The sequence below is a fragment of the Hyperoodon ampullatus genome (genome assembly GCF_949752795.1).
Source record: "Hyperoodon ampullatus genome assembly, chromosome: 16".
Lineage (NCBI taxonomy): Eukaryota > Metazoa > Chordata > Mammalia > Artiodactyla > Ziphiidae > Hyperoodon > Hyperoodon ampullatus.
Window position 1 is genome coordinate 78,324,883 of NC_136929.1, and position 14,549 is coordinate 78,339,431.

Sequence of the window (14,549 nt, forward strand, 5' to 3'; positions counted from 1 at the left end):
CTAATACAGTATCAGTCAGCTTGCAGACTTCCTGAGTGTTTAACAATTGGCTCTACAGCACACATGAGCACACACTACTACCAGCTGCTCAGAGAATCACAGCTTTAAGGTCTGCAGTGAAGTGCAGACAATCTAGCATAATCTCAGACTCACGGTAGAAGTTTCCCCTTTGGCATTCCCGAGATGCAGTGTCACCTTTCAGTTCTAGGGCAGCTCTTTTCCGGGGCAGCCAGCTTTACTAGAAACAGGGTTGCACGTCCACACAACACTTCCATTAAGAACACTCTCATTCTTATCTCACTTTTCCCCTGACAGACCCACAAAAATTGTTTATTTCCCATTTTACCTAAAGAAAACGGAGCTTCAGCGAAGCTAAGTAGTTTGCTCCCAGTCACAGATCAGCCACGGAGAACTGGACCTCAGCTGAGCAGAAGGTTGTCTGAAGCCAAGCCCAACTCTCTTACCGCTGAAATTCTTTCTCGTGGGGCAAATATACCCAGAAACCTAGCAAGTGTAGTGCTTTTGGTTTTCCTCCGGGGTGGTTCTGCCTCAAATAGTTCAATCTTATCAGCTAAAATGTGGCAGCTGGCTGCTTGTATCATCTCAGCGAAGCCGCCAGGAAGGAGAGCGGTCTGGGCCATCCATGCCTGTGGGGACTGGAATCAGAGACTCCCCTCTGAATGAGTCCCACCTGGGCGCGCCTACAGCCTGAATGCAGGGAGCTTTCAGAGGCCTGACCCCTGGGCAGATATTATCACACCATTTTTAAAAAAAAAAAACAACCAAGGAAACAAGTCTCAGGGCTTTTCAAATTCTTGAGACTGAATTTTCTTCTGTGGGAGGTGGGTTATAGGGGCGAGGTCTCAGCGGGGAGGGCAGTGCTCAGGGGCACCCTGTTGGCTCAACTGACCAGATCGAGTTCTTTCTTAAGCTCCTCTTTCGGCTGATGCGTTTTGCGTTCCAAGCAGTTCATTTTCAGGCCCCCGAACTTCTTGCCATGCCCCTTGTCCGTCTTCCCAATGTCTCCGGTTCCACCGAGCTCCACAGAGTAAATTTCTGTTTTCTGAAAGAGAAGCACAGGTGCGGTGCTGGCCCGAGGTGGGCTTTCCGAAGCGGAGCCGAGGCCTCCCCGGCGGGACCTGCAGGGAAGACGCGCCGCCCTCCCTCCGACCCCTCCTCCCAGGAGCTGCTCCCTCCCCGCCCCGCGAACAGCGCCCCCCGCGCCCTCTCTCTCCTCTGCTCCGGGGTGAAGGGCTGGCTGGGCGCGCGCAGAGCTGGGCAAGTTATTTCCCCGGCTCGAGACAAGATGCCCCAGGAGGGCAGGGTCTCCCTCGTAACTGGTCCCCACGGGACACGCCAGCGCGCCGTTCCTCGGCGGGGGCGCCCACTGAACTCCTGGGCCTCAGAGGCCGGGGCGGCTTCAGGACCACAGCGCACCGGTGGAGTCGCCAGCCCCGCGCCGCCTGCGAATCAGGACAACCGCGGCCCCCGCCCCGCGTCTGGCTTCGCGTCTTCACGCTGGCAGCCCTGAGTCTCCGCGCAGCGGTGGGAGCCGCGCGAAGCCCGCCCGCCCCGCGCGTTCGCGCCCCGGCTGCACGCACCAGCCTCATGGCGCGTGCGGGGGGCCCCGGGGGTGGGCGGGGTCCGAGGCCGGCGGCGCGCTCCTCGCTCCTGCGGCAGCCTAGCGCATGCCCGTCCGGCTCGGGCGGCGGTGCGGCCTTAAATGTGAGGCCCGCGCCGCCCCGCCCCGCCCCGCCCCGCCCCTCCTGCCGGCTGCGCGCCCGGCGAGCGTGGGCCCGGTGGGCAGTGCTGTCCAACGCCCCGACCTGCTGTGCGCCCCGCCCCGGGGAGAGCCCCCGCCCGCCCTTCTCTTCGAGACCTAATTGCTCGTCGGTGGGGATTGCAGCTCCCGGTGTCCCGGCAGTAGGAAGCCCCGGATGATCGGAGAATCGGCTTCAGGGGGCGGTGATGGGGTCAGAGCGAACCGGGGGATAACCTGGAGACCCTCCGAGGGGCAGCCCCGTTCCTCTGAAGGGTCCAGACGGGGATGGAGGCGCTGTGAGGCCCGAGGGCTCCGGACGAGGCGCCCCGTGGGGATGGAGCCTCCCCTCCTCCGCAAGGGCTGCCCCACAGTCGCCATCACCCCCCTTCCCTTCTTTCCGAAAGGGCAGCGTTTGAACTCAAATCCCACTCCCAGCCCCTCACTCCCCCCGCCCCCGTGCAGCAGGACAACAGCAGTGAGTCACTGAGTCCTAAGGGACGGGAAGACTCCGGCGACATCTGGTTACAGATACACATCACAGGTTCTCCAGCGTCGCAGCTCAAGCAGCAGTGGACTCCTGGGGAGGTCTGTGTAAGGAGATACCAACTTGGTATGAAATGTGTTCCCACTTTGCTGGGAATCCGGGAGAAGGGGTCTTGCGGGCACAGAGTGGCTGCCCCTGCGCCATGTTTTTGGACACGTGGAGTAGAGGACGCCTAGAGAGAGGCCCCTGGACGCAAGCGGAGTCCAAGCTTCCAGAGCAAACCCGATTCGCACTGACGTGGTTCGGGGTCCAGGAGAGAGGGAGGTGGGGAGAGGAGGTGGCGCAGGTTTAAAAATGAGCAAGTTGGGGGCTTCCCCGGTGGTCCAGTGGTTAAGACTCCGCACTCCCAGTGGAAGCAACCCCCTCGGAGAAGATTGCTGTTAATCTTGTTGGTGTCAAGTTTGGAAAAGATCTCAGTTCCTACCAACTGCAAGGCAGAGAACACTGTCCTGCACTGTATGGCCCTGCAGAGATGCCGGCTTCCGCCAGGTGTCTGTCTCAGCCACTGCTGCTGTGGCCCCTGTGGCAGCCTCTGATGCCGTCAGGTGTCCTGGGTATGACCTTTGCCACTGCCCCACACCCAGCCTAACTCCACAGGTACTGCTTCGCCGTTGCCAGTCACCTTGCCCCAGAGTCCCGCGAGGAAATGGCCTCCGGGTGTGTGTGATGCAGGCACCTGGAGTAGTCCTCACCTGAGAGAGACACAGACTCACCTCTCTCAGGCCCCAGGGCCTATCGACCCTGACCTCCACCCAGTTCTGGTGACCTCTCCTGGGCTGGCCGGAAAGGCCAAGGTACAAACTAGGACACCTTCTCAGCCCGAGCCTGCAGTAGCAGCTTCTCCTGAAGCTGGGTTCTCCTGTCTTTGAAAAGAAGCATATCCACGCTGGGTCTCTTCTAGGACTTTTCTGAGTGACAGATATTACATATTGGGGCGGGCTGTCATAATATATGTAACTATTCCTAGCTCATTTTAATCAATTAATGTGCTTAACGTATTTGAAATTGCACTAGACATAGGGGGTGGTTGGGAGAAATTGTGTTATTCTCTGCCCTGGAGGAAGTTACACTTGAATTGAAGACCCAAACTCAACAAATAAACGATTGTAAGTGATCCCAGAAAGAACAGAATTTAGCACTAAATGGTATAGGTTCTAAGTGCTTTAGGAGTTTAAAGATGGGATGATCTCATTACTTAAAATTAGTTATCCAGATTTTTTCTCTCCCTTAGCAGCCTCCGCGAGAGGTGGGAGAGAGGCAGGTGGGCCTGTGTGTGTCAGTTACTCCTGGTCCCTGAGAGGCCCCTCCTGCTGCAGTCCTGGGGGACAGACGTCGCCCTCTGGCTCCCTAGGTGGAGGAAGTGGATCCAGGCGACAATGGGACCAGGAAGATTCCCTTCTGGCCTCACACCCACCACCCTCGTCTCCCAGGCACACGGCAGCCACACACACCTGTGTCCACCCGTCCTGCCAGGTTATGACTGGACAGCATTTCTCCACCCGTGAGGGCCTCCTGGAGTTGCAGTCAGAATGAAAAAACAAAAACAAACAAACTTTCCATCAAGCAGGCTTCTGCACTGTTTCCTCATTTCTTCATTTATATGGGCGTATGAACATCCTGCAGAAAGGAAACTGGCTTCCAGAAATCAGCACCTGTGCTGTGGTTATAGCCCTGCCTGCGAAGCCCAGGACCAGGTGGGCAAGATGCTCCAGGATGGGGTGGAGCCTGCGGGGGCTCAGGGCGGGCTGGGGGCAGCCACACTCACCTTTCTCCTCGTGGATATGCTCCCCCAAGTGTTAGGCACTACGACATTCGTTCTCTGTGACTAATTTTGGGGAATAAGAGCCTTTTTCAGAAATTTACCATTTTCCTTTTAATAAGTGGTTGAAAAATACTGATTGCATTCTGAAGTCTTTGATTTATGTTTTTTAATCTTAGGGGGAACGCAGATTTTCCCCACTTGAATCATCTTCATCTTTGTCATGGAAGTTATAACATATATACATATGTAACATACAAGACGCATAATATGTATGATATGAAGCATATCATTCATACAAATATGTTGGGCTAAGTTTGCAGGAATTTGCCTCTTCTGATGAGTGAGGTGATGCTCTCTTGGCCACCAGCTCCCACATTCTTCAGAGTTAGGGAGCCAGACGCAGACACTCGATATTTATTTATTCCTGGAATATTTATTGGAGGTTTGTGATACGTATGTCGCATCATACCAGGTCCTTCCTGGGAAGGAGCTTTCCACCTGGTTGACGGGGCAAGCTGTATCACCCCAGGTTGAATATTCACACATGACAGTCAAAGGCCTGACGAGGTCCAGCGCTGAGTCGGTGGGCAGAAGCCAGACTCCAGAACAGCCGAGGAAGGAGTGAACCGTGCAGTGGAATGATGGGTACTTCCTGAAGTGGGTTGAGTGCCAGTCATTTTGAAGGCTGGGTCACCTGACTCAAGGGGGGCAGGGGAGGGCACTGGCTCCTGCACAGACATGACCAAGAGCGTTTCTGGGAGTAGCAGGAGGCCCGGCTCTCAGGGTGGGCTCCATCCGTATGCCTTGGGGAGCGCTTGACGATGAGATGGCATAAAGGAAGCGACGTTTAGGGAAGATGAGAGGTTCTGCAGCAAAGGCGCAGGGCCGGGCTTGCAGCTGCCCCGACGACATGAGACCTGAGCCCAGCTGCCCCCATCATAGGCTCCCGCCAGCCAGCAGAGCGTCAGCGAGGTTTGAATGTTGGCACCCTGACGCCCTGAACATGTCTAGGCCCTAAGCAACCGTTATTTCAGATAAAATTTGTTTGTTCTGTCAAGAGTCTTTGAAATGAAACAAGGGAAGAAAGGGCAAACGATGGTCGCCCAATCTAAGTTAGAGGAGTTTCCAGGCTCTCCCCACTGGGTACCCCCCATAAATGTACATTTATCCTGTGTTTCCAGGGTGAACTGAGCTAAGGTCTGTGGGAGAGCGCAGCTATGGGATTGAAGAACATCACGAGAGACGTGCTGCATCGCACCCACAGAGATCGGCTCCGAGCTCATAATAGTGATGAGGGGCTGTCGTCCTTCACAAAGATCTAAGTTAATTAAAAACGAGTGTGACCTTGTCCCAGCGATGTCAGTAGAACTGTGTTCATCTCCCCCAGTTTTCACGCCTGATCTGTCCCTGTGAGATGCCACGTTCGGATGTGGGGTGAGAAGAACGACCTGATCCTTATGGGCTCAGTGTTCCATGTAAGCCAGGCACAGAGAACCGTCGCTTCACCATCTTAGTTAGCTCTCGCCCTCTCTGATATACTTTAAATAACTGACTGTGATAACCCAACGTCTTAAGTCAGCATGAAGTAAGCTGGCCTACCTCTATGAACGCATCTCTCCTGGGATCAGCGCTTTAAAATTCCAAAATTTACTCTAGAAGCAAACGGGAATAAAAGAGAAGGAAGACAGCCCAAAGGCCTGGCTTCATTCACACCAGGGCCCGACTTAGTCCTTGCTGATCCAGAAAGGTGCACAGGAATGGGCCGTCCACCATGTGGCGCAGACTCCACAGCGTGGCTAGGCTGGCCGTTTCGTACACAGGCCTGAGGAAAGGAAAGCAAGTGAAGGAACTGAGAAACTGCTTTCCAGGGACAAGCGGGAGGAAACGGGCAGCTGCTTGGCTGCATGTTCTACTGGGAAGTTCCCCGAAGACGTGAGTGAGCAACTGAGGTTCTGAAGTGGTGTCTGCCGTCACGCGGGAAGGGGTCAGACCTGCTGGGTAACGAGCCACTGGGCCCCGGGGAGAGGTGGAAAGCCAGGAGGAACACGAGCACATTTAAGGAGGTCCTACTGCGGCTGCCAAAGTGTCCCCTGAAGAAAGGAGGCCACCGGCTGCCGAAGCACAGCTTGTGTGAGTGAACCTGCGACCAGCATGACAGCGGGGGAGCCTCGGGTCACCAGCTTCCAGCCTTCTTAGACTCTGGACTGACCTTTCTCCTCATCTTAGTCTCTCTTTCCTCCCTCTTAGGGTTGCCAGATAAAACACAGGCACGAGATATGGGAACATATGTATATGTGTAACTGATTCACTTTGTTATAAAGCAGAAACTAACACACCACTGGAAAGCAATTATACTCCAGTAAGGATGTAAAAACAAACAAACAAAACAAACAAACAAAACAACGCAGACACCTGTTGGTGTTGCCTTTCAGAAAAACAGTGAATACTTTTTTAGTATGTCTCAAATATCACATACGACATACTTATACTAAAACTATTCATTGTTGAGCTAAAGTGCAAATTTAACCAGATGTTGTTTGCTAACGTTGGCAACTGGCTCCCTCTGGATGCTGTGGGGCCCCTTACTGCTCATCAACAGGCACAACAGGGACCCTGGCCCAAGCTCTCCTGTCTTCCATTTCTCCACCCGATAGGAAAATAAAAAATAAAAATATTCAGACTTTCTCTTTTTGCCGCGCCAGTCCCGGATTTGTCTTAAGACGGTCAACTTGAATGAGTGTGGAAGTAAGTTTTTGTTTTTTGTTTTTAATCACCTATCTCTTTAGACAGAAAATTCTTACCACTGTGCAGGGGTCACATTCTTGGAAATGAGGGAATTCGGTGCTGCCTCTAGACCAACTGTCATTTCTAGAAGCGACCAGCAGAGGGCGCACATCCCACCACCACACCTGGACTCAGCATCCCTGGTGAGCTCATCACCTACCACCAGGCCACCTGCAGTCGCTCAGGCACCAAGAATTTACAGAACACCCGCAGGCTTGGCCACTTCGTGCCAAATACTTCATTTCTGATGGAGCAAAGGACAACATGGTAAAAGGCAATCCCAAGCAAACAAACCACTAAAAAAAGAACGCCAGTAAAAGAAAAGAAGCAACAATAAAACCCCAGTGATAATTACCACAAAGAAACAGTGAACTACAACTTTACCAGAAAAAGCAAACTGTCACGGTTTCCCTACTCCTACGGCTGGATGGGATTTAGAAACATCACATTCAACCTTCCAAGACTTGCTTCTTCCCTGAGGCATCCTCTGAGGCGCAGCCCGCCTCACCCGCTACCTTCTCCAAGGAGCTAATGCTTTCATAGTGAAGGGGCGCAGGATTTCCCTCCCCAAATCTGTCTCTCGGGCGGATTACTTCTTTTAAGCTGGTTATTTTCGAAGAAACAGCAGGCATGGGGAAAACTCTGAAAACCAAGCAGGAGCTGCCCTCTGGTGAGAAGCATTTGCATCTGTAAGGGAAATCTCCATTTGTAAGGGTGTCTCCCAAACCTCCAGAGACATCAGTGGAGCAGCAACGACTTCCATCTGTGTGACGGCCCTGCCCTTGTCCACTGTGCTTTGCCTGGTCGCTGCGCCTAACTGCTTCCCCATCCTCAACATCCTCTTTGGTCTTTGGCTGAGGACGGTACATGAGGTGAGGGCTTCGTCCGTTTTGGCGAGTTACTCCGTTTTCCTGGGCCTCTTCCATGTGTACGCGTTATTAAACTTCTGTTTGATCTTCCCCCTGTTCATCTGTCTCATGTCTATTCAATTCTAGACCAGCCAGACGAACCTAGAAGAGAGAGGAGAATTTCTTCCTCCCCAACAGGAGTCTTGGCCCTACAGAGCCCTGATGCTTCAGTTCATTTGTTTGTCTCCCCATCAAGGAGATATGCCCTTCTATGCCACATCACAGACTTTCTTGGTCTCTCAAGACACGGCCATGGCCACTGGCATGTAGTAGGTGACTCCACGGCTCAATTCTCTTGGAGAAATGAAAAATGTTTTAAAATGTCATTCTATTTATTTATTTAAAAAATTTTTTATTTATTTGTTGTTTATTTTTGGCTGCGTTGGGTCTTTGTTGCTGCACACGGGCTTTCTCTAATTACGTTGAGTGAGGGCTACTCTTTGTTGTGGTGCGCGGGCTACTCACTGTGGTGGCTTCTCTTGTTGCGGAGCACGGGCTCTAGGCGCACGGGCTTCAGTAGCTGTGGCTCGCAGGCTTAGTAGTTGTGGCTCGTGGGCTTAGTTGCTCCGCGGCATGTGGGATCTTCACAGACCAGGGATCGAACCCGTGTCCCCTGCTTGGGCAGGTGGATTTTTAAGCACTGGACCACCAGGGAAGTCCAGCTGTCCCATTTTTATAAACACTGTTTTAGAGCCAGATTCCTTGTGGTTTGTTCTGAAGCCATTTTTCTAACCTTGGGGTGTCTGGGTAGCAGTGGGGGGCAGACGATGAACAGTCAGCTCCAGGAGAGAGAATTGAGCAGTAGAGGCTCTGGTTGTGAAATATTTGAGGGGCTGCAGTAAAGTGATTTGAGTTCTTAGTTTTCCTAGGAACTCAGAGAGGCCAAACTACTTCTGCTAAATTTTATGCTGGTTATAGGCTCTGTTTTCAAATGCAGCATGTAAACTGTTTCTACAAAATAAAAGGAAAAAGGGCATTCAGCAACTTTCTGGTGGATTTGATCAACATAGACATCACGTCTGCAGCTCACAGGGTCCCCTAGACTTGGAGGTTTGGGAACCGGAAAGATCCAAACAATCTCCTAAACACCCTTGTTTTCTTGGCCACTTTGGTCTCAGCCACATAGACTCAGATTATTCAGCTATAATTATTAATGCATGAGAAGGGGAAACACAGAAGGGTGATTTCTCGAGGATTCTGTTTATCTTATCTGTGGTTCCCCAAATGTGTGCCATGGAATCTTAGTCCTGCAACATCGTCATAAGGACAAATATTGATACATTCAACAATGTTTTATACTGTGCACTTTTCATCCTTGGAGAGTTGCTAAGCTATTAGCATTTAAAAGGTGCTAGGACCCCACTAACCTCCCTCAGAGGGACGTTTACTGGAACAGAAAATCTGATTTTACAAGGCCATGTTAAATCAGAAGGAAGAGGTTAATTTGTCCAAACACAGTTCACATGCAGCATCTAACCCTGCACTGAGAAAGTTTCCTGCCTTTCGAAGCCTGCAGACTTCTTCATAGACCCAGCCTGCTCCAGGAGCGTGGACACTGAGGTAAGATCCTTCATTTCTCCTCTGCCAGGTGCCGAGCAGGGCAGGTGTTAGTGCAGCATCTACAATGGGCTTGATGATTTGGAGGATATGAAGAAGTAATAAGAATGGTTTTATTCAAAAGTTTAAAAAATTATTTGCATAAATATGTCCACAGTAGTGATTTTTATTTTATTTTAATTTATTAAAATTTTTTTTAAAATTAATTTTATTTATTTATTTATTGGGCTGCATTGGGTCTTCGTTGATGCGTGCAGGCTTTCTCTAGTTGTGGAGAGTGGAGGCTGCTCTTTGTTTGCTGTGCGTGGGCTTCTCATTGCAGTGGCTTCTCTTGCTGTGGAGCACGGGCTCTAGGCATGCAGGCTTCAGTAGTTGTGGCACGTGGGCTCAGTAGTTGTGGCACACGGGCTTAGTTGCTCCACGGCATGTGGGATCTTCCTGGACCAGGGCTCGAACCCGTGTCCCCTGCATTGGCAGGTGGATTCTTAACCACTGTGACACCAGGGAAGCCCCACAGTAGTGATTTTTAAGTGGCAAACATTTGGAACTATTCAAATGTCAAAAAAGGGGCTATGACTTAAAATTATAGCATAGTAACATGAATGAATGTCATGAATTAATTGGAAAATATGGCTATCATGTAGAAAATATCAGTATGAGGGCATGCTTAAGTGAAATAAAGTTAGGTGAAAATAGCAGAAAATAGGTTATGTGCACAATGATTACCATGATGTGGAATTATATGTATGTACGTTAGCAAACATGAGAGAATTTGAATGAGGTTGCTGGTTTAGAATGCAATATTCATTGGGCATTTTTTTACCCAACTACTCAAGTTTCTAAAAGAGAGCAGGTGGAAAACCTCCCAAGTATGTGAAGTGGGGGCCGTCATTTCACGTACCTGGGGCTGGGCAAGGACAGGCGTTCAGGCCGGGGTCAGCTTGATGTGTCCACTTGGCGAAGCTGCAGTCTCAGGTAATTCAATTTAATGCCCTTGTCAGTGCTGTTGTGAGACAATTGGAAGCGGGGAGTGACGTTGAGAGTCAGTTGACCTTAGGCAGATGGTCCTGGATTATCTGGGTGGGCCCCGTGCAGGCAGACCGAAGGACTTGAGGGCAGATCTCGTGGCCCCCAGCCCGCCCCCTGACGGCCTTCGGACTTGCCCTTCCGGCCCGCACGATGCCGTGAGCCAGGTCTCTCACTTACCTGTCTCTTACCGGTTTTGCTCCTACGGTTGAATTTGGACCAAGTTGCTAGAAGCACTTTAGAGATGGCAGATGGAAACTCGGTGGGGAGCCCAGAGCAAGTGTGTGGCGGTGAGGACGATCCAGACCTGCAACCTGGAGGTATCTCTGCTACGCAGACTCTGCTTCATTTTTCTGACGTGGGGAAAAAGGGAAGGGTGGCCTTGTCGAACCACCCAAAGAAGGGTGGCCTTCTTTGTAAAGTTCCACAGAAAGTTTTATGAGAGCCGATAGAACTGCCTTTGAAATGCTAGAAACTACGTGTCCAGCCCCCTCCCTGCTCCAAGCTCGGAGAAGAGCACGGGCTCCTGAGGGACCCGTTTCACTGCTGATCTCCTTGCTGAAGCCAGGCAGCCACACTGCGGGGTCCCGGGACCCAACAGGCAGCATTCCAGGGAAAGGGGGCAAAAAGGAATTCCAAGGGGAACTGGCGGTTACAGCTGCGTAAGCTCACTTCCCGCCTTGTAGCCACACAGGAAAGTCAGCGCCCACAGTCCCCAGACTTGACTGGATTGCAGGTGGCGAAAGAACAAGGCAGAGAGAGGTGTAAGCCGTGTTCTCACAGGCAACACGCAGCATTCTGTTCTCAGAAATCCGGAAAGCTCATTAACTCTAGAGGCAGGGAGACAGATTGGAAAGTCTTGGAAAATTCCCTCCAGAAAAAATGAGTTTGTACGTAATGAGGCACTAAATTTATCCTTCCACGTCAGAGGGATAGGTCCACACCAACCAGGTAAAAACCCTGGGCGTAAGAAGGGAGAGGACGCCCCAAGTGTACATACTTAGGATTAAACTCTGTAGTTTCCTTATGAGTTCATCATATCCTTAAAATAGAATTTCCATCTGTGTTCTCTTAAAGTCTGTGTAAATACGGATTCTAACATAGGTTGGAAAATTATATCTTTGAGGCCAGATGTATGATTTGCAAGGAAGATTCAGTTTCTTCTAGTAATCCCCTCATTTGGGGAGCAAAGAACCAGCAAGGATGGAAAGATAGAAATGAATTTTATGATGGCCCCGACTGTATAAGGAAAGCTTTATGAATTTGATAAGGGCCTTTGTACAACATTTTTGCATGCTATATGTAACATGAGTGATTCTCTTTTTAAGTAAACACAACATACAATACTCTATGCTTAATAAAGCAGGGAAATAATTTATGTATTCTCCACCCTCAAAATTAAAATGCCATGTGTTAGGTGTGAGGTGTGAGAGGACTACGCAGCCTTGTTAGGTAATGAAGGAGGGCAAAGCCACAAAGATGGAAGCAGTGGGTGTAAAGCTGGGGAGGTTCAAGAAGGAAAACAGGTAGGTAGCTGACAGCGAACAAAGATGCTCGGGACAAAGATGTTTGTGGGAAACTCCAACTGTGAAGAGGCGACTGGAATCATTGGTTAGTGTTCAGTTGTTTGATTTCCATGACAAGCATTTTAATAGCCTTAGACAAAAAATTTTCAGACTAGCATATTATTTCTCTTACTCCTTGTCACTTATGATAGAAAACTATGGGAAATTAGTAAGAATAATTTTAGGAATCACTTTATTAAAAAAATTTAAGAAAAAAAAATGTCATGAAGAACATAGGGTAAGACAGGAATAAAGACACAGACCTACTAGAGAATGGACTTGAGGATATGGGGAGGGGGAAGGGTAAGCTGTGACAAAGCGAAAGAGCGGCATGGACATATATACACTACCAAACGTAAGGTAGATAGCTAGTGGGCAGCAGCCGCATAGCACAGGGAGATCAGCTCCATGCTTTGTGACCGCCTGGAGGGGTGGGATAGGGAGGGGATATGGGAACATATGTATATGTATAACTGATTAAATTTGTTATAAAGCATAAAATAAAATAAAATAAAATAAAAAATATTTTATGTGTGAATCTAAAGTATGAAGAGATTAAATGGCCAGCTTATTTTGCTAATCATGAAATAGAAACCCATCGACTCCCACTTCACTTAAAAAAAAATTCATTCTTCCATAAAGTAAGATACATAGGGATTTCCCTGATTGCGCAGTGGTTTAGACTCCGCGCTCCCAATGCAGGGGGCCCGGGTTCGATCTCTGGTCAGGGAGCTAGATCCCACATGCATGCCGCAACTAAGGAGCCTGCCTGCCTCAACTAAGGAGCCCACCTGCCTCAAATAAGACTTGTGCAACTAAATAAATAAAATTTTTTTTTTTTTTTTGCGGTACGTGGGCCTCTCACTGTTGTGGCCTCTCCCGTTGCGGAGCACAGGCTCCGGACGCGCAGGCTCAGCGGCCATGGCTCACGGGCCCAGCCGCTCCGTGGCATGTGGGATCTTCCTGGACCAGGGCACGAACCCGTGTCTCCTGCATCAGCAGGCGGACTCTCAACCACTGCGCCACCAGGGAAGCCCAAATAAAATATTTTTTAAAATGTTCTCAAAATAAAAAAAAGAGATACACTTGTAATCTTTGGAAGTACCCACTTAAGTATCAGATTTTATTTGAATTTATGTATTATGTTCTGTTGTTTAGAAGTTGTTAATATTTACATTAATTAATTGATGAAATACATGATTGGTGAGTCAAAATACTCTAAAGATTGGGCAGAATAAACAACAACAATAATAAAAGCGAATCTTCATTGGAAAGGACATGATTTCCTGTCTTGTAAGAATCATTGCTTCACATTGACCTTTCCACTGGTAGCTATCATTTAGTGAGTGCTCTTATGCGATGGGTATACTATAAATATAACTTTATTAAAGATTTTTGAATTGAGATATAATTGACATAAAGCTCTTTTTTAGTCAAAAATTTTAAATTACAAAAGTAACATAGCACTGTATAAAGTGCCAGCCCCCTCCATCCTTGTTCTCAGAAATCATCACCTTGACATCGCTGGGAAAGACAGTTTCAAGAGGCCACAGGTTTCTGCCACTCATGGAGGTCACCCAAGCTGCAGCGTCTGTGACTGAGGTTAAGGCTCGTGACCCCTGAATATTCACTGAGCACCAATAGTGTTCAGGTGGTGGGAATGAGACTCAGATCACAAGCTTGGGTATGTGAGGAAAAGCACTTTATTTTCTATAACTAAGGTATAATTTCTGTTTCAAGATCCATTTGCCAGGAGGTGGAAAGTCAGTTTTGCTATGATGGGGTCAGCCCAGCTCTCCCTGGTGTTGGGTCTGTGTAGCTCCAGGTTCTGCTCCTGGAGTTTTCTGTCCTCCTAGGGGGACACCTGCTGTTGCTTGAGACGGGAGATGGGAAGCCCTGAGTTTGCATCGTTAGGGTTATGGGCTTGGTGGGGAGGCACCTGGGGACATGAGGCTGCCGCCCACACAACTGCTCTCCTGGCCGGGCTGGTCCTGGAGTCGTGACCTTGATGGTCTCATGGTGGCAGGAGATGTAAACCTCTGATCCTAATAGCTTTTGCTTCTCTTTCTTTCTTTTTTTTTTTTTTTTTTGGCTGCGCCATGTGACTCGCAGGATCTTAGTTCCCTGACCATGGACTGAACCCAGGCCCAGGCAGTGAAAGCGCTGAGTCCTAACCACTGGACCGCCAGGGAATTCCCTAAATCAGGGGCCCCAACCCCCAGGCCACGGACCGGACCGGTACCGACCCTTGGACTGTTAGGAACCGGGCTGCACAGCGGGAGGTGAGCAGCGGGTGAGGGAGGGAAGCTTCAACTGCGGCCCCCCATCGCTCCCATTACCGCGGGAACCACTCCCTCCTCACCCCGCCATCGTGGAAAAATTGTCTGCCACGAAATCTGTCTCTGGTGCCAAAAAGGTTGGGGACCGCTGCCCTAAATGCATTACTTTTTTTTTTTTTTGCGGTACGCGGGCCTCTCACTGTTGTGGCCTCTCCCGTTGCGGAGCACAGGCTCCAGAGGCGCAGGCTCAGCGGCCATGGCTCACGGGCCCAGCCGCTCCGCGGCATGTGGGATCTTCCCGGACCGGGGCACGAACCCGCATCCCCTGCATCGGCAGGCGGACTCTCAACCACTGCGCCACC

General features: G+C 50.1%; 1 protein-coding gene across 1 annotated transcript in view; it reads right to left on the minus strand.

The window, feature by feature from the left end:
- The window catches only part of ATP12A (ATPase H+/K+ transporting non-gastric alpha2 subunit), a gene marked incomplete at both ends in the record, with an annotated part of 40,282 nt that extends 26,004 nt beyond the window's left edge, over positions 1–14,278 (minus strand). The window contains 3 exons of the mRNA XM_079721646.1: positions 911–1,063; positions 1,356–1,953; positions 14,271–14,278. Coding sequence (XP_079577772.1) covers positions 911–1,063; positions 1,356–1,953; positions 14,271–14,278 — 759 coding nt within the window. The remainder of the gene's footprint in view (positions 1–910; positions 1,064–1,355; positions 1,954–14,270) is intronic.
- Positions 14,279–14,549: the final 271 nt, after the last annotated feature.